This window comes from Panthera onca, chromosome B1, assembly GCF_046562875.1.
Source record: "Panthera onca isolate mPanOnc1 chromosome B1, mPanOnc1 haplotype 2, whole genome shotgun sequence".
NCBI lineage: Eukaryota > Metazoa > Chordata > Mammalia > Carnivora > Felidae > Panthera > Panthera onca.
In genome coordinates this window covers 35,553,053-35,575,348 of record NC_138342.1, presented here as the reverse complement: position 1 = coordinate 35,575,348, position 22,296 = coordinate 35,553,053, and the positions used below count along the sequence as shown (strand labels likewise).

General features: G+C 39.4%; 1 protein-coding gene across 8 annotated transcripts in view; it reads left to right on the top strand.

Moving 5' to 3' along the window:
* Window positions 1-22,296, top strand: part of ATP8A1 (ATPase phospholipid transporting 8A1) — a 231,995-nt gene that overhangs the window by 143,919 nt on the left and 65,780 nt on the right. For all 8 annotated transcript variants that reach the window (XM_078446155.2, XM_078446153.2, XM_078446157.2 and 5 more), the window contains one exon: window positions 13,951-14,123. In XM_078446155.2, coding sequence (XP_078302281.1) covers window positions 13,951-14,123 — 173 coding nt within the window. The remainder of the gene's footprint in view (window positions 1-13,950; window positions 14,124-22,296) is intronic.

The following is a 22,296-nucleotide window of genomic DNA, read 5'->3' as shown; positions in this document are numbered from 1 at the left end:
GTCCACGCCATTAAGAATCCTCTGAAGTTGGGGGCTCCTGGGTGGCTCAGTCGGTTGGGCAACTGACTTCAGCTTAGGTCATGATCTCACAGCTCGTGAGTTCAAGCCCTGGGTCAGGCTCTGTGCTGACAGCTTGGAGCCTGGATCCTACTTCGGATTCTTTGTCCCTCTCTCTGTCCCTCACCTGCTCACACACTGTCTCTCTCTGTCTCAAAAATAAACTTAAAAAAATTTTTTTTTCTAAAGAATCCTCTTAAAGTTGATCAAAATCTATTAGATATTTGTAATAAATTGATCATTTAGGTAATATATATTTTTTTACTGTGCTACTTTGAATCACTTTATTAGAAGTTCTGACTGTTTTCGTGGTATGAGACATTTCTTTAAGGGTCTGCAAAGGCAGGAATTTCAAATTCCTGGCGTGAAGGGTATATTGTACTTCTTCTGTAATTCCTTAGCAATGCCCAGGAAATATGGACCATTATCATAACCATGAGTATTATTATTTCTTTTAGCATGATTATTCCCGGGGCTGGGGTGGGGGGCGGACATCCCACTTCTCAGAAACCCCTTCCACTTAATGACCTAGCTTGAAAGGATTCTTCTAGCATCGCTTTTATATCTTTAATTTGTCATGATTTGTTCAAAGTCTGTCTGCTAAAACTGGAAATGTCTAAAAATGTGAGCTAAGAACTAGGGAATCTCAATTTGTCTTTAGCTCCCAGTATCTAATTAAGGCCTTTCAAAATGTACAAAAAGCTCTCTACATCCAGATTCCACTGTTCTCATCTGTCAAGTCTAGGGTGAATGGGAGGGACCATAATTTCTTAAGCCATTAACTCTATAGGTGCCAGAACAATCTTTCTGAGTCTCACATAATATACCCTTAACCTTGATCTCTCCTTCTTATAGCATTTCTTTTACATGGACAGTTGTTGGATGTGTCCTGGGAGGTAGGGCTGGATCGTAAATCCATTTTCCTTTCTACTGTCCGGCTTCCCTAGGAAACAAAAAAGAGCAGAGGAGAAAATTATTTACTATATATTTATTGAATTAACAGGAATGATGGTTAAATATGTATGTAGAGAGCTTGGAGAAATAATTTCCTACACTCATAGTCAAAGGCTTCCAGTGTTTTCCAGTTGAACTCCCAAGAATCCCTGCCTACCTGTCCTGGAGATCACCTGGGCAGTTTTTCTAGGTAGTCTATGCTGCTGTAGACATTCACATTCAGCCTGATGAGGAGTCAGCACCAAATATATGGGAGGTAGTGAATGGATCCCAAAGGAAAATGCAGCTTTCTGACTTTCTGTGAAAAGAGAACACTGCTACCCCTGCGGGATAGTTCTAGTCCTAAGAAAAAGGCTAGCTTAGGTTTATGAAGCTTATTTTTTGTACTAGGTACTAGAATAAGAACTTTATAGGAACAATCACACTTAAACTTGACAACGTTAGTAGGCAGATACCATTATGCCCATTCTAAAAGTTCACCTTGACCTCCAGTGCTAATCAGCATTTGAGGATGTATCAAAGTACTTGGATTCCGGAGTCTAAGCAAATAGATTTTTCTGGGCTTCAGCTGCCAGCTACTCTTATAAAACAAAAATAGTAATAATATCCATCTATGGGGTACATTGTGCGGATTAAATAAAACAGTACCTTTTAAATACTTGTAAAACAGCAACTAAGATTTGGTAAGCACTTAAAAATATGGACCATTATCATAACCATAATAATTATTATTTCTTTTAGCATGATTATTCCCGGGGCGTGGAGGGGGAGGGGCATCTTCTTGCCAGCTGCTCTAAGAGGTGATTTGATTTGATTTGATTTTAAAATATTTATTTATTTTTGAGAGAAAGAGCAGGGGAGAGGTGGAGAGGGAGAGAGAATTCCAAGCAGGCCTTGTGTTGTCAGCTCTGAGCCCCACTCAGGGCTTGATCTCACCAACCATGAGACATGACCTGAGCCAAAATCAAGAGTCAAACATTTAACCAACTGAACCACCCAGGTGCCCCCCTACCCAGCCCCTTAAGAGGTGATTTTAAACAGCCTTCCTTCTCACTACTTAAACGTCTCTCCTTAATTTGAACATATGACTCCCAGGTTTGATTATGGATATCAGTGTTTTTCCTCACTGATATATTATTGTACAGAAAATGAATTGTTAGCCACATTTGGTATTAACAAGCCTAAGAATATATATTTTTCAACACCTTGCTAAAATAAAGCCCTTTCTGGGATTGTCTTTTTTTTTTTTTTTTTTTTTTTTTTTTTCCTAGCTGAATTTGATTTTCTAACACCGTGTAAGCCTCAAGTATAACTTACAGGACATTCATGACATAAATGGTGAGGTTGTCATCTGTATCCTTTTAAGCTCGACTTCTATGTATTACGCAGACAAACCTCACTGTTTGGGGAACGAGCCACTGTTGAATGGCCTCTGAAAGCAATCCAGAATAAGCAAGTTACTGACTTGACTCCAGAAAAGGAGGGGGGACCAAAGAGAATTGGGGCTACTTCAGGTTTTGTCTTGATGTGTCCCATGAGTCCAGTACAATACATTTTGTATTGCTTTGAAAACCAGTTTAGGCAGCTTTTAAACCACACTGAGTTTTCCTCCACTGCCAGCATGGCGGCGTTAGTATTGGGAATTTTCTTTCACCATTAGCAAAGCTGTTTCAGCTTTTGGGCCTGAAAATTTTAAGATCTTAGTTTAACTTTCAAGGTGTTAATATATCCCTATCAGAAGCAAAGTTACATTTTTATAGTGTCCCATTGCAGGATGATTGTTGAAATAGTGTCTGACATACCGCTTCCTCCAAATAGCTCTCAGCCAAGAAAGCCAACTTTGTTACTTTTGAAAGAAATGAGTTAGTAACAAATGTAAACATTACAAAAAATGAAAAGAGCATATGAACAAATAATCTGTTCTCTTTTCCTCTGATTGAGGATGCTGCCTGCCACAAGCCAAAGTGTGTGGTTGAAAAAGTTCCATCAAACACATTGTTTGGTCTCATAAAAATTAAATGTGTCCCCTTTCCTTAAACAGAACTCCGTAATCTTGGCTGCTGTGCAGAATCCTCAGTGAAATTGTTCACAAATTCATAGTATTTCTGTCTTGAGAAATTCTTCCTACCCGCAAGCCTGAATATGCTTTATCTCTCTCCCTTTCTCTTTCTCTCTCTCTTTTCTTTTGGCTGAACATCTGAACTCCTCCAAGAGTTCCCTGAGTCCTAGAATTACAGATAAATGCTTTCTAACCGTTGTGTCCCTGCCACTCTCCCCACAGCTTGTTGACATTTTTGAGGGTAGCAGGCCATGCCCTGTGACTTTTTTTGCATCTCCACCCCCCATTTCTTTTGATGAGTCAGCACAACCATGCAATTGACAGGTTAGAGGAAACCTACTATGTGCCAGCTGTGTCTGCCTACATTAACTCTGCTGCTCTGTGCTGGCAGAATTCGTCTCACATACAGAGACTTTGGAGTTCACACAGCTAGCAAGTGCAGAATCCAGCACTTTGACCTAGATCGCTCTAAGTCCAAAACCATTTTTTTCTTTTTCTTTTTTTAAATTTTTAATGTTTTTATTCACTTTTGAGAGAGAGAGACCATGAGCGAGGGAGGGGCAGAGAGAGACAGAGACACAGAATCCGAAGCAGGCTCCAGACTCTGAGCTGTCAGCACAGAACCTGACACAGGGCTCGAACTCGTGAACCCTGAGATCAAGACCTGAGCCTAAGTGGGCTGCTTAACAGAGCCACCTTGGCACCCCTTTTCCTTTTGTTTTTAAATAACCATACCTTCTCCAGTGGCAGCGGAGACAGTCACAGGAGGAAGCATTCTGGGAGGCATCCCCCACGTTTTCTGCCTTGTCCCTCTACTTTGTTCCTACCTCCTTTCCCACTCACCACTAGGACTACAAAGCAGCTGAAAGACAGATGCTCTTCTGGAAAACTGTGGCATTTGGGCATCTTGTATTTATGGAACTCGGGAAAGACTACGTTTCATTGTACTCACACAATGACTGTATGGAAGATTTTATTGAATGTACCTATGAAATAATGGAAACGGTATGGATTTGGGGTTTGCACTGAGAATATACAGCAGATAATGATTCTTCTGCATTCCTACATTAATTAATTCAAATCATTAGGGAAATGGACCCAACATTAGCTTTCTTTGTGGTTCTTTCTTTGTGGGGGTAACAATTTCTCACAGGCTTCCTGGTTGTTAACTTTCTCCAAACCATTGATTTGGTAATTTGCATATTCCCCCCCCCCCCCCCAAAAAAAAAAAAGGCAGCTGTATGTTCTGAGCATCCTCTTCCTGGCTGAATCGAAGACCGTATGAGAGACTGGATGTCTGCCGACCAAGTTCCTCTAGAATTCTTCCTTCTGTGTTTAAGTCACTGCCGCCACCAGAGAATATTTAATACCAAGCTCAAAATAAGTGTTTAGGAGGCTTTCAGTGGTGGTTTAAAATAATTACCATGAGAACTTGGGTAAAAGCCTTTATCCACAAAACTATTTAGATGATATAATTATATCCCCTACCTCACTCTTCCTTCCTTTCACTGGATTTGTTTCTCTTTGCTGCGTGCCCATACCCCAACACTGAACCGTAGCCTCAGACCCAGATTCGACACTTCTCTGCCTCTCTCTCTCTAGCATACCCCAAGTGAGACTAGATGCCTCATAAGGAGTTATTTGCCTGATGGAACCGATCATAATCCCACATCCCAAACCTCTGCCCAGGGGCCAAGAGCAATTTATCCAGCGCCACAGTGTCCTCTTCTTACCTTCCATTTCGTGACCCCTAACCTTTCTGATGACGTGACCCTGCTGGGAGATCGGACTGTTTCCTCAGTTACAGTGTTTTATATGTATTCCCACCGTGGAAAACCCGTACCTGTGTATCAGCAAAGCATGGGAATTTTTTGTGTGTCTCTTTCCCCTCTTCATTATATTTAGCAATATGTATTGATTAAATGCATTCCCTTGGCTGCTTTCCACTAAGCGGTTTTGGAGGACCTCTTTGACCATATGTTTTTAATGATTTCACCTTCTGTCTGCCCTTATCCACTTTGGAAAAATTACTCTACATTAGTTTGGTTCTATACAAATACGTTTTTTAGGGTTATGTTCTCATATAGTCTGGGAGTTTAAAAACACCAAAGCTTTTTAGTCGAAAACTATGTCCAAGAATGCTGGTGATTCTACTGGAATGAATACTAAATGGACCAATTATATATAAATGTAGTTTCTCTCTACTCTCAGGCATACATTCTTTACAACTTACTGCTGCCAGCAGTAGCCAGTGGAATAGTGGATATATGTGTTATACAGGCGTATATGGAAGGTCCAGTGTTCCACTGAATCAATAACACATTGTCGAAAAATAAGTAACACCCAGTGGTTTATCCATGTTGCTATTATGGGAGTCATAACTCACTCTTTAAGAACTTGCTAACATTGTCCATACTTGATATGGTCATAATGTATTATTAAGAATGTTCTTGGAATGTTCTGTTAATTTGTAATTTGAGGGTGTGAACATTTGGAAAGTGTAAAAGTAGAGAAAGAATGAAATGTTATTTGACCATAAATTTGTAAATACCTCATGGCTTAAATGATGATGAGGTGAGGCCACAAACCACAAAAACAGCTAATAAAGTATGTGTTAGTTTAAGATTCTTATATATATATTCTCTTATTTGACATTTTAAATTAACTTCTAATAGGTTTTAAAAGGTAGACCTTTAGCAAGTTAAAGTAAGGTTTTTTTCACCCCCCCCCAGGAAATATTTATTTTTCTGCTATTAAAAAACAAAACATATCTATAAAATTAAGTTATAGTGTTATATCTTAAGAACATGCCAGCAAAGCAAGGCCTCTGTGGGTTTTTTTTTTTCCTTTTACAAAAAATATATGTATTTATTGGGGGGGGGGGGGATGAGAGGGGGAGGGGTAAGAGTGAGAATCCAAAGCAGGTTCCACGCTATCAGTGCAGAGCCCAATGGAGGGCTCAATCTCATGAACCATGAGATCATGATGGGAGCCAAAATCAACAGTTAGACACTTAACCAACTGAGCCACCCAGGCGCCCCAGCCTGTGTGTTTTCTTTATCATTAGCTATTTTAAACCTTGTATTTATGAATCACATTTGCATGTTTAATGTTATTGCATGTAACTTTACATATATATAATTTTGCATTCTTTATGGGAGCTTAAAGTCTAACATATATATTGATGTGAGCATCTATACACACACACACACAGAAAAACGCCAAGTCAGTTTATAACTTTCAAGTTATTTTCCACTCAAGAGTTCTATCAGATTGGGGCAAACTAATTTGTTAAAGAAAAACAATCTAGTTTAGTTATATAAATAGTCATCTTCCGGGGCACCTGGGTGGCTCAGTCGGTTAAGCGGCCGGCTTCAGCTCAGGTCATGATCTCGTGGTCTGTGAGTTCGAACCCCGCGTCGGGCTCTGTGCTGACAGCTCAGAGCCTGGAGCCTGTTTCAGATTCTGTGTCTCCCTCTCTCTCTGACCCTCCCCCGTTCATGCTCTGTCTGTCTCTGTCTCAAAAATAAATAAATGTTTAAAAATAAATAAATAAATAAATAGTCATCTTCCTGCCATATAGCAAGAGCCATATGCTGTATGTGAAGAAGTAATGCTAACTTTTCTAGAGTTGAGGGCAAGACAGATTTCCAGATACTTTTCATGTGGCAGAAGTGGCTGGTAGAGTTGAATGTTAAGTGGATTGAAATAAATTGCCAGTGGAAAATTTCAAAAGGAAACTTACAATTCTCCTCATGATACCACTTGTATTGTACTAATATTGTACAGTATTTGACACTTTGAGAATCCTTCTTTATCAGATGTTGGTACCTCCATTAAACCTAATATCAGAGGAAGGGAAAGAACTAGTCTTTTTGGATGTCAGCTATGAGCCAAGCACTGGGTTGGGTGCTTGACTCACAATTAAAAGAGCTATTTTGTCCCTACCATAACCCTACAAAACAGATATTAACTCAATCTCATGAATGAGAAAAGTTTGATTCCAAGAAGTAAAATAACCTACAAATAAAGATATCCATAAAGGGCAGAACAGTGCCATTCTGATACCATATTATTGCCTTCTAGCTTCTGGAATGTTAGTTCTTTACAACGTGGCTTCGTGATCTTGCTTCAGATGTGATCAGTGCCCAGAAGTATCTTGTGAACCCTCATGGCCACCCTTGACTTTCTGACAAAAAGAGTCCGCTTTTTTATAGCTGTGCATTTGCACATTGTATACTGATGCCTGCTTTCTCTGCATCAGTTGGTGACTTTGCACATCAGCTGACAAGTTTACAGTGGCCCAGCTTCCAGCAAATTATCTTGTTTTAGCAGAGTCGCCATCCTTGTTCAGCAAGATCCCTGCAGGTGTTTTCCTGTAGCGTTGGGTTGCATTTTGCCCTTTTTATGGGAAGCAAGTGAAAACAGAAACCTGTGGTGTTTCCACTAAACCAAGAAGTACAAGCTTCATAAACTTCAGTCCATCTGACAAGGGTGAGAGTTGTGTGTCTCCCAAGTGTGATTCATCATTAGCCCCAATCGTATGCTTATTTCACTTAACCGGTGATGAACTCATGAAGGAAAAGAATAAATCCAAGAACAATGAAATACATTGTTAAATACTGTGTCTGAAAGTCAACGTGTAATTCAGAATGTTGATATATCATTTTTTCCTTTCTGGGAATAGAATTCTCCTTAAAACATAAGTTTATCATTTGACCTGCACATACTTTAACAGATTTCCAGGAAGAAATATAAATGCCAAGTGTCTGTAGTCACCCAAACACCAACATATACTTTGTGATAAATAAATATACCTCTTTCCTTTAGCTTTTGCCATTCTGGCTTGGCCTTGCTGATGATACCCTCTGGGATGTAGATGAGTGATGAAACATCACTTATTGTCCCTGTAAGTAACCGTGGTCCTGGAGCACAGTGTGGAAGTCACCACCATGAGGCCTGGCATATTGGAACATTTATCTGTAATCTTTACCTCATCTCTGCTAGTGAGATTTGGCCAACTAGTCTTCTAGTCAAAGGCTAAAGGCTTTTATTTTCCTTTCCTTAGGGGTATTTCCACATTCTCTATGAGGGTGTTCCTTGGATATGTTCCTAAGTAAGACTGTCTATGTATAAACCTCTGAAAAGAATCAGGAAAAAAAACCAAAGACTAGAAAAATGGCTGAAAAGAGCCATTTTATGCAGGTGCTTTCTACAACATTACATTTTAGGCCATCAAAAACATAGTTCTTAGGTGGCCTAGCATGTTCTTTGCACATCTGGCCTCTGGGTTCTTTAGACTGTTCCAAGCAGAGTTTTTGCCAAAATGGAAGTGACATCTTGCATGCTATGATACTTTCCAAACAAATCGGGGCTTTCAATTTGTTTCACTGTAAAATTGTGTCAGATTTCATTGTCTAGGCTCCCCTATGTGGTTTTTATCAAGGATTTCCTTGGTAAACGTCATGTAAAAGCACTGAAAAAGATTGCCATAAAGCTACAAGTCTCTGATTTCTTAAAGTTTGTTGTTTTATTTTGTTTTATTTTATTTTATTTTGTTTTGTTTTGTTTTATTGCAGGGTTTTATATGAACATGTTACCTATTTTTCCAGGCTATCCCCTAAAGATTGAAACAGAACTCCATGAAAGCCTTCTGGTCAGAGTTGTCTTTATGAGGAATTCTACTGGCCTAATTATCTGCCAAGCATTTTTCTTTCTTTTTCTTTTCTAAGCATATTTCTTAGAAAGCAAATAAATATTGTTTACTTGGCCCACTGTTGCATAACCTTGCTTGATCATGAAATAGCTAGTCTAGGTGTTTATTATTTTTATTAGACAATTTATATTCTATGAGACAGAAAGAGATGTTAGATCATCACTACCACCTTGTTGTCCATTTCCTCTATAGGAAGATAAGCACTTTGGGGCACCTGGGTGGCTCAGTCAGTTGAGCTTCTGACTTTGGCTCAGGTCATGCTCTCACGGTTTATAAGTTCGAGCCCCATGTTGGGCTCTGTGCTGACCGCTGAGAGCCTGGAGCCTGCTTCAGATTCTGCATCTCCCCCTCTCTCTCTGCCCCTCCCCTGCTCACACGTCTGTCTCTTTCTGTCTCTCAGTAATAAATAAAAAGTTAAAAAAAAATTACAAAAAAGTAAAATCTTAAAAAAAATATCCAAGACATTCTTGGAGTTTTATAAAACACAGGAGTTGTATACTCAACAAAAGCAATCTTCAAAATAGTCACACAAAAACTATTGTAACTTCCCACAAGGTATTCTGCAATCATTAATAATTTGGTTATTCTTTCATTACAAAGCCTTTATTTCTTTGTCAGAGGCTTCAGTCCCAAAGGGAAGAAGAGATAAATGACTATACGTCGTGCTGTGTTGTAGAAGTATAAACAAGTATGTGGACAGTCCGAAAGATAGTAGCACCCCTGTCACCTGGAGGACTCAGGAGCAATAGAGCCATGGTCGTTTATTTGTTCACTGTTTTTAGTTTGCAGTCCTAAAGGGAGAAAAACAGTGACAATGGAGAGAAGGAAGATGCAAGAGAAAAGTGGAGGGACCAGAGGCAAGAAAAATTCATTTCTTCCCCTGCTTCAAAAATTAGGGAGAAAAAAGTAAAGGGAAGTTTTGAGGTTGAGGAAGGAAAGTTGAGGGAATTCTTCCTGGTATAAACGTTCTCAGTAAAGCAGATAGATGTTGGCTGACGTGACGAGGGCCGAATTCGGAATCTAGGGAGAAGAAAGGGTCTGGAGTAGCCTGTGGGAAAATGGAATCCAGTGGGCATGGATGAAAGCATGGATCAGTGGTAATGAGCACCCATGCAAGAGGAGAGAGCTGGAATAGAGCCTGTCCTCGTGGTGAGGTGGTTTTTCCCTTCCATGTTGTCAAGACTAAGAACCGAGGAGAGTGTTGGTTGTGGCCTAAACTGTGAATTGGCGAGGCAGGAAAGCATGGCAAGAGGTCCAGGGGCTAAGAGCTTCTAAAGAGCTCTTGGCTGTGTGCAGGGCTTAGGGGAGGGGGAGCTGAGCTGAAGGATTGACTGGAGTGTCCATATGGGTAAGGGACACTTACCCATATGGGTAAGGGAAAGCACACAAATCCTACTTTCCCTCCCTCACCTGTATGGCTGCCGAGTAAGGTACCTGGACCCCTGCCTTGCCCCTCGCCTATCTGTGTCCCCAAATTGCCTTTACCTCACACCAGCCATGGTTATGGCAACACACACTCCTTTTCTTTCAGCCCACAAATAAGACTGTGTAGAATAAGGAGATATTACAGAGCTTTCATTTTGTTCTACTCTGTGGTCCTTTATCCTTTTTCTGATTTAGCTTCTCATTTATATATTTTCACTTTCACATGTCACTAAGTTTAAATGTTTAAACATTTCCCCCTCCAGTAGCCAAAAAGAAAACAAAGCAACAGCTAATATACTAATAAATTTATTTCTAGCTACAGGAGATAAGCTTCAATGCAATGTGGCCATAAAGTATGGCTCCCAGGCTTAGGGGAGAAGCAATAAACTTTCATAAATAAAATAATTTTAAAATACTCCTGGCAGTATAAATAAGAGTAAAATATAACATGTAACAGCCAACAACAGAGCTCCTTACAAAAGAAAGCTATAAACTAAAATAAGGAAATGTTTGCAGCTTTTTGTTGTCACCCTGCACTCTAGGTGGGCCGCCTGGAAAATTCACAGTGGGAAGTTTTGGACTCACCTTCTGAAATGTTGCCCCTATTACATGTCCTGACACCTTTTGATTTGCTGAAGATCTGTGATAATCACCAAGGAAACCCATTGGGTACTAATGCTACAAATAAGACAGTTCTCAACACATTTCAAGGTGTCAGAGAACACTTTTCAAAAGGAGAGAGAGTAGGAGGATGCACCGGACCGCGTCCCACGGCTTCAGTTAATGCGGGAGCTTACAAGGCTCAGGGCTCACTTGACTTTCAGTCTTGCTCTGCCGCTGATCTTTAAGGAAATGTGGAGTTCTCCTGGGCTCTACCTCAGCTTTCATTTGGGTTTTCAGCCCAAGAGTCACATGGGCAAAAGCATAAAAAATACAATGGCATTTTAGTGATCAGTGCCTTGGTTTGAAAGACTGTTGAAGTGATGGATTGTTCTCTAAAAAATTAAGGAGCAAGCAAGACAAGATCTCCCTCCCTCCCTCTCTTCCTCTCTCTGTTTCTGTCTCTCTGTTTCTCTCTCTCTCTCTCTCTCTCTCTCTCACACACACACGCACATGCATGCACACGCTCACTCACTCTCAAATCAGAAGTGATAAAAGACAGGGAATTGAAGAGCTGCCAGTAGAAAGAAATCAGAATTTATCAGTGCTTTCATTCAATACATTGGCAATTCCCAAGCATTTGTAATCATGGGCAATATGTTTGCTGCTGAGAAATGGGTTAAACGTACTCTCTCCCTTCAAGGAACTGAAGACTTTGCTGGCCTAGAGTGAGTTACACTTGGTCACATGGGCCAAGTCTGGGAGGGCTTAGTGGATAAACTTGGTTTAGAAGGTGATAGACTAACCTCTGAAGGGAAGGGCATTCCAAAGACGGCATGAAGGGGTCAAGACTGTGAAGGGAAATATGAATGAAAATTAGTTGGGCCTAGATTTCAGAGAGTCTTCAATGCTGATTTAAGAGTTTGGACTTTACAGTGTAAACAGTAGGAAGCCATAGAAAAATTTCAGAGCAAGAGATGTGGTTTGTGTTTTACATTTGTTTTATAAAGAGAAATCTCTGTTGGCAGTAAAGACGAGATGAGAGACAGATGATGAGAGCTCTAGGGAAACAACAGAGGGAATGATGTGGGCATTCCATTTATAAGTTGCTGTGTCTGGTACTGTCTCAAGTTGGGGTGGGGTTTTTTTTTTAATTCTTTTTTTTTTTTTACTCTTTATTTACTTATTTATTTATTTATTTATTTATTTTTGCTGGATTATATGGAGAAAGGCAAGCTAGCACAGAACTTTTTTAATTCTGAGTTTGATTTCACCCATTAGTAGCCAAGTGTTCATGGGCAAGGAAGTTAAATTCTGTCTCCTGTTTCTCATCTGCAGAATGGGGGTAGCAATGATGCCTTCTGCATAGGGTTATAACAAGTGTTTACTAAATGTATGCGTATGCATAGCCATTAGAATCTTGTATGTACTATGTGCTAAGTATTTTATTTTTATCTTTTTTCTCAGTTCATTCATTTACTTGCTCGTTTAGTCTTTGTTCATTTGTTTTTAAGGCAATCTAGAGTAATCTGTATTGTCATTAGTAAATTTTGTTTGCAGAATTTTTCTGAAATTTTCACCTTCTTTTCTCAAGTGCTCTTGGACCAAATTTTTTTAGCAGGAAATAGGAGGATAAAGCCTGTAAATTCAAACAGCTACTTCCCCTGGATGTAAAGTATAAACAAAAGTTTTGTAGAGAATGCTGCTGCATGGTGGTCCTTAGTGTCACTGTAGATCATGAGGAACAGGGGAGACGTTAAGTGAAGTTCCAGTATTAGGAAATTTGGGCAGGCTTAGTTTACGGCACAATGTGGTTATATTATTCTGATAAACAGATTTTGAAATCCCAGAACACAGTGTGAACCTCATTCAAATATGAATGCAGAAACACCTTCAAAAATCTCCAATAAACATTTTAATTCCCTATGTCTTTACTTCCCTGTTTGTGAGTGCAACTGAAAAAACAGTGCCACATTCTTAAATTGGAACAATAATTATGTCCCACGAATGCAATAAAAATTAAAAGTACTTTTATTAAAGGTAGACTTTATTTTATATATATATGTATATATGTATACATAATAATATATATGTATACATATACATATATATGTGTATATATACATATATACATATATGTATATATATACATAATAAGTACAAATATATATATACATATATATTTATTGTATTTATTATATAAATAACTGCAGGCTAGCATTCTGAACAACTCCAGTAGTAGAGGAATTGTTCCTTATATTTCCTTGTGCAGAGCCAGTGTTCTGTTTCTTCTCAGTGTTCGGACTCTTGTAAAACAGAAAGCCGACCCCATTAGGTTATAGGAAGAGTCTATAGGATTTGGGGCAGGGGGGGCAGGGAAGCTAAATATCTTGAAACTTTTTGCCTTTGAAGAGCTGAGAAAGCAGTTCTTGACGAGGGAGATAAATACAACCCCTCTGTATAGTTGAGGTGAACAAAGCTTTCCTTGATACTAAAGGTTTTTAATACTCTTTATTGATGGGAGGGGTTCTTTTATTTGATCCATCAAGATTACCAAGCCACATGTCCCCATCCCTAACTGAAATACAGCATCATGAAATCATGATTAAAGTTATAGAAACCAATTTGTGAAGTGGCAAGAGATGACAGATACTGCATTTCCCTCTTGGTTACTGGGAATTAAGTTTCAGTAGCATTGAGGAATTCTGAAAAAATAAGTTATTTAAATTATATTCTTCAACTTTTCCCTTGGATTCATGGCTAAGCAATTTTGACTAGTTCATAAATTAGGACAGTGTTGTTGTTTTGTAATAAGATAATTTAGTGAAAATATTTTTGCAGGACTGTGATTTGTGTGGTTAGAATAATGAGCAAAGATTGCAGAGGAATCAGTGATTTGTAATCCCAACCCTGGTAGGCACAGACGTGTGACTTTAATGGAGTAATTTATTTCTTCTGATAACATTTGTCCAATCTCCTTTGAGGAACTTTTGTGAGAATAGAATGAGTGGAGTTATGTGAAAGCAATTTAAAACAGAAAAGCACTAAAAATAACTAAATGTAGTTGCTGAACATCCTGAAGGCATCTTAGTAGAACGAATGGGAGCAAAATGTTGAGAGTGTTTGTTTGATTTTACAGGCAACAAGGGAAACTCTCAGTCGCCACTGCACTACCCTTGGTGATGCTCTTCGAAAAGAGAATGATTTTGCTCTTATAATTGATGGGAAAACCCTCAAGTATGCCTTAACTTTTGGAGTAAGACAGTATTTCCTGGACTTGGCTTTGTCATGCAAAGCTGTTATTTGCTGCAGGTAAGTTCTCCTTAATATTGTCAGATTTCAGTAAAGAGCACCTTGCTCCTAAGTTCTTGATTTTTGAACTTCCAGATTCTATCCAGAATTTGTAAATGTCAGGTTATTTGTTATTTCACTCACTCAAGACTGAAGGTTTACAACCTGGAATAGAATTTGGTAGCAGAGTCTTAGTGATCATTAGTAATTATTTTTCATAATTTGAATCAACAAGTTTATTGCCATCTCCTGTGTTCAAAATCAGTTATTTACCTACATTTCCATGTTTGGTAATTTCTGTAAATGTTCTCTTTTCTACACATCAATCTTAGATCCTGCTTCAAGGACTTAACTTTAGGGAATGGCAGGATGGGAGGTGCTTGGTCATTTTCCTCAAGACTGTTTCTTGACTGTACATTCCTCTTTCCTGTAATTTATGATATTGCTCATTTCCTAAGTTAGAATCTGTTTTGAGTTATCAAGGCTTGAATCCATAGAACTACATTTTTGTAAACTATTCACTCTAGTCCTTCCCAAACTTCTTGTCAAAAAATCTTCCCCATATCTTTGTCTTCATTGTTCCCCTATATCCTAAAATTTAAAGTGTATTGATGGGGCACCTGGTGGCTCAGTCGGCTAAGTGTCTGCCTTTGGCTCAGTTCATGATCTTGTGGCTCTTGAGTTTGAGCCCCGCATCAGGCTCTGTGCTGACAGCACAGAACCTGCTTGGGATTCTCTCTCTCCTCTCTCCTCTCTCCTCTCTCCTCTCTCCTTTCTCTGCTCCTACCCTGCTTGTGCTCTCTCTCTCTCTCAAAATAAATAAACCTTAAAAAATTGTAAATAAGGAAGGAAGGAAGGAAGGAAGGAAGGAAGGAAGGAAGGAAGGAAGGATATTCATGGGACAGCTGGGTGGCTCAGTTGGTTAAGTATCCAACTGTTGATTTTGGCTCAGGTCATGATCCCAGAATCATGGGATGGAGCCCCACGTTGGGCTCCATGCTAAGCATGAAGCCTGCTTAAGATTCTATTTATCTCTCCTTCTGCCCCTCTCCCCCATTCACCCTTTCCCTCTCTCTAAAATAAAAAATAATTAAATAAATTTTTTTTTTTTAAATAAATAAATACGGGGCACCTGGGTGGCTCAGTCAGTTAAGCGTCCGACTCTTGGTTTCGGCTCAGGTCATGTTCTCATAGTTCACGAGTGCAAGCCCTGAGTCGGGCTCTGCACCAATAGCATGGAGCCTGCTTGGGAGTCTGTCTCTCTTCCTCTCTCTTTCTCTGATTCTCCCCCACTCGTGTTCTTTCTCTCTCTCTCTCCCTCTCTCTCAAATAAATATTTTAAAATTAATTAATTAATTAATTTAATGTATTCATGACTATGCCCAGTATCTTCACCGTGGAACCCGGGGATTTTCCTCTTTGCTATCCACTTACTGAGTCTTACCAGCTGGTCACACCAGGTCCAGGTGGCAGTGTCTCCAGTGTTTATCCTCCTGGGAGATGAAATCTTAGCAAGGCTTCTGAAGAATTTCTCAGAATTTGTTCTTTTAACATTATCTTTAAATGTTTTCTATTTTCTTTTATTATCTTAAAATATATATTTACTGATAAAAGAAGGTTATGCTTTTTAAACCTTTTTTGTCTGGGCTTATTCTCTTAAATATCCTGCCTATAATCTGCCTCCACATTTGTAAGCCATGCCTTGTAGATCTTTCCGAAATTTCAGCTGGAACCTATTTTGTGAAACATATTTAAACCTAACTTAATAAATACCTTTTATAAAGCATCATTTTCAACCTATGAAATTATACTCAGAGAATTAAAAATGCTTATTCCAGGAATCGTATTACTTTAGTCATTTATTTTTCTTCACTGTGGTATGTATTGATAAATGTTGCTGTAAAACAGCTCTTGGATAGCATGTTGTACATACTTAATATTAGTAATATTCAGGCTTTCTGCTTAATCACGAAGAAAGAATTAGAGATTAATTTATCTTGATGGTCTCATTTGTACTTTGCTATCATCATGCTTTTTAAAAATCTGCTTTTTCCAGTGACCTTTCTTGATTCCTTGCTAATCTCTTGACCAAGTCTTAGTAGTGTTCAACTCTGACACCCTTCCATCAGGATAATTGTGTGCCAGATCTAGTTGTTAATCACTTTCACTAATGGGATCACAAGGATCAACAAAAGATTGCTCAAAAGCACATTAAGTGATATGACTGTTAGCTGCTGCTTGAAAACAAAACGGAATACAGAGCTCTTTAGATTCAGTGATCGGTTCCCTTGGTCTGGCCCTACTGTGTGCTGAGCAGATGGGCCACACCTACAAGGATGAATAAGACTTCCTGCCTGCTCTCCTTCATGTATCCTTTTTTTTTTTCCTTTTAAGTAGAATCACAGTTGCTTTGAAAGCTGTGGGAGGCCAGTTCTCATAATGCAGTCCCTGCAGCTGATCTCATTCTTAGAGCATTGCTTAACACAGTACCTCCCACCATTCTTCCAAAAGTTGAACCACAAAATTAAACAATAGCAGAGGGAGAGAAACACTAGAAAGCGGAGTCAAGGGAGAAGAAATATGTTGTGAGCTTGTGAAATTCTCTCCCGAGATCCTTGTTCTGGATGGCTCACAAGTCACATGGATCTCAGGGCTCCTCTGGGCCCAGGTCCCTGGGAGGGAATCACACTCTGCCATGCACGTGCAACTCAGCTCTGAAACTGAGCTTATAAAGATGTGTGTGGCCCCTTCCTCCCTCCATCCTGTTTTATGCATGTTTGAGGACCTGAAGGTCCCTATGCAGACACTGGGTTTTATTTAGAGTTTTTAGGGCTTTTTCTTTTTTTAAGTAAAATATCTTTCCTCAGCTTTTTCTTCTGAGTGCCTTCATACTCTCTCTTTTCCCCTAAGGACTGTGGTTCAACTTCCAGTCTGGTGTTGAGAATTCATCAGTGCCACTGCTGCAGTTATGTCTGTTCACCTTCTTGGCCGCCTAGTGCCTCCTGGCATTTTATCCAGTGGCACAGACCGTATTCCTCTCATTCAGCTTACTAACCTTGAAGTACAATTTCCATGATGCGCTTTTGTCACTTGTGAGGAATAGGTGGGCAATTCTGTAGATCTTTCTTTACCATTAAATGCAAGTGGCACTCCAGGTTCCCAGAAGATGACAGTCTCCCAGCCTCAGGAAATTCTCTATTTTCTGCTATTAGAACATACACTCCAGACAGATACTGAATATTATTTCAAAATACACTACTGTTTCACAAATTTGTTTGTGTTCATTCTGTCTTTATGGGTTTCTCCCCGCCCAACTATTTTCTGATTTTTTTTTTTTTTTTTTTTTTTTTTTTTTTTTTTTTTTTTTGGTCAGTCCTCATGTGAAAATCATCCAGAGTCTGCTCTGGGCCACAGCTAGAGTGGAAGTGGAGAGGAAAGCCTTCCCGTAATGGATAATGAGGCTCTCAATATTAGTTCCATCTTCAGGATTACATCAGCCACTTTCTTCCCTGACATTATCAGCAGAGAGGGCAGAAGGCAGTTTTCAGTGTTTGCCTAATTGACACAGTTATAAAGATGAGCGTTTTTCCTGAAAAGCCTACAGTTGAATTGAAAGAAACAGTTGTTCTCAGTCAGTAGTCATTATATCTCTCACTCACCGCCATTTTCTGAAGGGACTATTCAGAGACAGAAATAATCCCCTCGTTCCAAAATTATTCAGGGCTTTGGAGTCCTGGTTTTGGTTTACAAAGGGAAGGTTTCATGTTATACTTCAAGTAATTTTTTTAAGTATGTAAAACCCAAGAAGTAAAATGAAATCTGTTTTTATCTGCCCAACATGTCCTGTATTTTTATAGATACCATGCAGGTTTTGTTTTTACCTCTGTGTACACTTACCTGTATAACCTGAATAGTTTAATAGGAAACATGCATCTAACGTTAGAGGAGTTTCTGATCAGTTTTCCTGGTTATAAACATAAACTCCTTGTGGTCCTTCTTTCCTTCTTTTCCCTTGCTCAAATGCACCAATTCCATCATTTGGTGGGATCAGATGTTTGAAGAACATGAAAACTCTGCATCATTTTCAACACCCCTCGCTCCCCACCCCCCCCCACCACTCCCGCAAAATACACATATACACAAATATGTAAAATTGAATTCACCATTTTAGGGGCTTCACACACTCCCTAAAACTCTTACATAGGTAGGAGAGGGAAAGGCTTGCTCCAAGACTTGTGGAGATTTCTGTGCCCAGCGAAAATCAAGACCTATTCTGCAACGTTACTGTACCAGATAAATAATTCCTCATCTCAGTTACCAACATTTTATGCCCTAAGTTCTTAGAGCTTGCATAATTGGTACATATAATGGCATTTTATCTGAGGATTCATAAAATTCTTGTTCTAATTTTACCTCTCTGGCACTTTGGCCGCCTAGTGGAATTTCTCTGGCTTTGGTTTTGTGACCTGTAAAAAGAAGAGCTTGGCACATAGCAATGATTCAAATCCTACAGAGCCTGGAGGTCTAAGCAGCAGAGAGTAGAGCTTCTCTGACATAGAGCCGTGGGAGAGCCGTGCACATACACACCTTCTCAGTTATTTCCTTCCAGCTTGAAAGCCGCTGGGCCAGAGGACCTCTCCTGGCCCTTTCACTTTCTGGACAAACCCTTCTTCTGTGGGCCACTCTATGCTGGGACGGGTCTGTCTACCACTTGGATCAGCTTAATTTGTGGAAGCATCTGTTCTACCTCTTTCAATATTCCCTCCAGAAGAGGGTGGGAATGTTGCAGGGAAGTATTGCTGTGTGTTAAATAGCATGTGGTTTCTGAGATCCTCATCAGTTCACATAACCCAGCCTTTCAAAGAATTTTACATTTTTTCTGTAGTTGTCAGTTTAGCTTAAACATATTTTGAAACTTATGTTCTGTGACAGTTGGTTGAAAATTGGCCTAGAGCCTCCAGCTTTTAGACTGTCTAGTAATCACCGTTCTTCTACATAATTTATGTACTTATGTCTTCTGAAAAGCAGAAGTTAAATTGAAGTAAGCATTTTTCCCGACTTGCAACATCTCTAATCAAAGTTTAACCCCCTTTTGGGCCATTTTCCCCATAGTGCATTAAAAAAAAAAAAAAAACAACTTGACTTCAGTGAGAGTCGTCACTCAGGAGTGGCATTCCAGACAAAACCTTTCACCCTGGTCTGATCAACCGGTCCTCCTAGAAAAGGTCTAAAGGGACCCTTTGAATACTCTGTGTCATAGCATGACTGCATTAAGCAAAGGGTCAAGACAGATCTACTTCTTGAATCTTTTGGGATTGTCTTAAACTTGAAGGATTTCCCTAAATAAATGTTCTGCACTTAAAGGGTAGTCATAAAGCACAAATGAAGCTAATAAATGCTCAACAGACATTCCTTTAAAGAAAAAAGTTTGTGAACACCATTGGATGCCAAGCAGATGTTTGGCTTTGAGAAGACTTACAAACTGTTAATGAATGTCAACCCCGTGTTTGCTTCCAAGAAAATATGAATAAATGTTGGAAATGTTGAGAGAATATTTCTTTCATACATGTATGGCTAAAAGAGGACATGCTGAATAAGTTTTATAACTTCATAAAATGCCCATGTTTTGCTTTAACATCATATAATAAGCTGTTCAGCCCTGTCTGTCTCATTTGCTACTCTACCCCTCCTGAGTAATGTTAAATAATAAGGCCACGGTACAGTCTGGTAGCCACTTATGTTATACAGTTCCCCACCAGGGAAGTCCATATTTGACAGTAAAATATTAATAAATCTCAACACTTCAGAATTCCACTACAATTCAACATGATATAGTTTTAGATATGATCAGTTTAGATAAACCACCATCACCCAACAGCCGCACGTGCACACACACACATGCACACACGCACAGACACCGATTAGAACTGCAGATCATATAACTCCAGTAAAACAGAGTTAACTTGTACTGCAAAGTATATAAAATATAAGCATGCAACTTAGTGAATTTTCATGAAGCAAGTACAATCCTGTATCAAGTACTCGAGCATAACCAGCACCTCAGAAGCCCCCGCACGCTCCCCTCCCTGTAGCTTTATTATCCTCCCAAGAGTAAGTGCTATCTTGATTTCCATGATCATGCTTCTTAAATGCTATCTTACTCGTTTCAGTCTTTTTCTGTTTTATATCTTGCTAACTTGGAATAAGTGTACGTATCTTCCATAACTACATTCAAATTCTTGATGATTCTTTTCTGTTCAGCAATTTTAAGTACAGACTCTGCAGCTTTCCACTGAGGCCTCCCTAAAGCTTTACATAAATCAATAGTCAGCACTCTAATGTGTCTTCAAAAACAAATCCACCTAATAGATTATGTACAGTTCTCTTTCAGTTCTATGGTGATAGAATAAAGGGCTTCATTTTCCGATTTGTTAAGGACATGGTATATGGAACCTACAATATTTCTTCAATCTGTCTACTGACCTGATTTTGTGGGGGAAAGGAAAGCAGAGTTACTTTGGTGTAACTGGTTCTCCTTGAACCCATAGGGTTTCTAGTGATTACCTTCTTTCTAATAAACCCATGTGAGCCATCCCCATTTAGAGCAAGTTAGAGGCTTGGCATTTTGAGCCAGGCTAGGGCTTCAAGAGTCAAGACCAGGTAGGATGTAAGCCATGACTGTTGAACAGCTGTAGGGCATGGAGTAAAGAGAAGGAAAAGAGCACATCCTAGAGGAAAATGATCTTGCAAAACAAGAGGCATATTACCAAGGAGGCAGACAGACGAAAAATGGATATAATAAGCTTTTAAGTTAAGGCATGAAAGAGGAGGTGGTTCCAGATAGTATTTTCCAAGAGGAAGGGAGTATTTCATAGAGCAAAAGTGGGCGAACGTTTTCTGTAAAGGGCCAGATAGTAAGTATTTTAGGCTTTCTGGGCTATACAGTCTATGTCACAGCTACTCAACTCTGCCACGATAGCGTGAAAGCAGCTCTGGACAAAATATAAATGATGGGGGTGACTGTGATCCAATAAGTCTTTATGTAAAAAACAGGCTACCGCCCAGATTTGGCCCTGGGTCATAGTCTATTGACCCCTGCATGGTGTCTGTGGCTCGTGAATGAATGATAAGCGGGAGACATTCTGACAGAACATCCATGAGGTTCACTCCAACCTCCCTAGGCTGTAATTTCCATCTTTCTTTTCTGGAAAACTGAGACATTTGCCAGTCTCTCTCCACCTGCCTGTTTCCCTTTCTCCATGATTCCTCAAAAATGACTGACATTCTTTCCATAGTGACAGCTATACAGCCACTCTAGAGGGTCCATTAAATTTCTCTGTGTCCTGGGATTCAAGAAAAACCGTTAAAATGTGGAATTTCCAGAATTCAATTTGTTTTTGAATGAAGTGTCAATAGATATTTATGTGTCTCAGTAGGAGATAGATGAGAAACTAGGACCACAGATATCAAATCCTGCTCTGTCACCGAAATGCCTCCCCTCTGTTCTAGGGGGATGTGCCAGCAAGATGCAAAAGGACAATTCCAGCCAAGGGACCAGGCGGGAAGGGGCACAAGCTAGCCTTCCCCTTAAGCTGGAAGTGGTCCAAAGCCAAAGTGAAGCAAATTCTTGTTTGATTTTTATGCATTATTTTAGCTTCTGCCCTACATGCCACCTCCTCTGCACTCCACCTTAGGAAAACATTCTTAAGTATTTAACATGTTCCCTTCCAAATGCCACACTTTATTTGTATGTATGTGCCACTGTGAAAAATACATAATATGGTTATATGTGTGTTGAAATGAGAGATCTATATTTATAATACTCCAGCACAAATTTGTTGCCTCTTTAATTTTTCTACAGTTGGGAGACTATCCATGTTACCAGATGGAAAGCAAGTTTATTTCTTCTCACCACTGCTTATTGTTATCTAATGCATCATAATAATATACATCATTTTATTTATGCTCATAGCAATGGCCATATAAGTTGCCTCTAAACCTTTGCTACCCTGGAAAGTGCTAAAGGGAATATCCTCTCTACATAACCATGCCAAGTGTTTTTCTAATATATACTTAAGAATGGAAGTGTGTGGCTGTGGCTATATCTATATTTTGTTTCAATCAGAATTGCCCCATTGCTCCAAAGCAGCTCTACTCAGAGTGTGCATTCCCAGCTTTATGTGAGAAGGTTGCT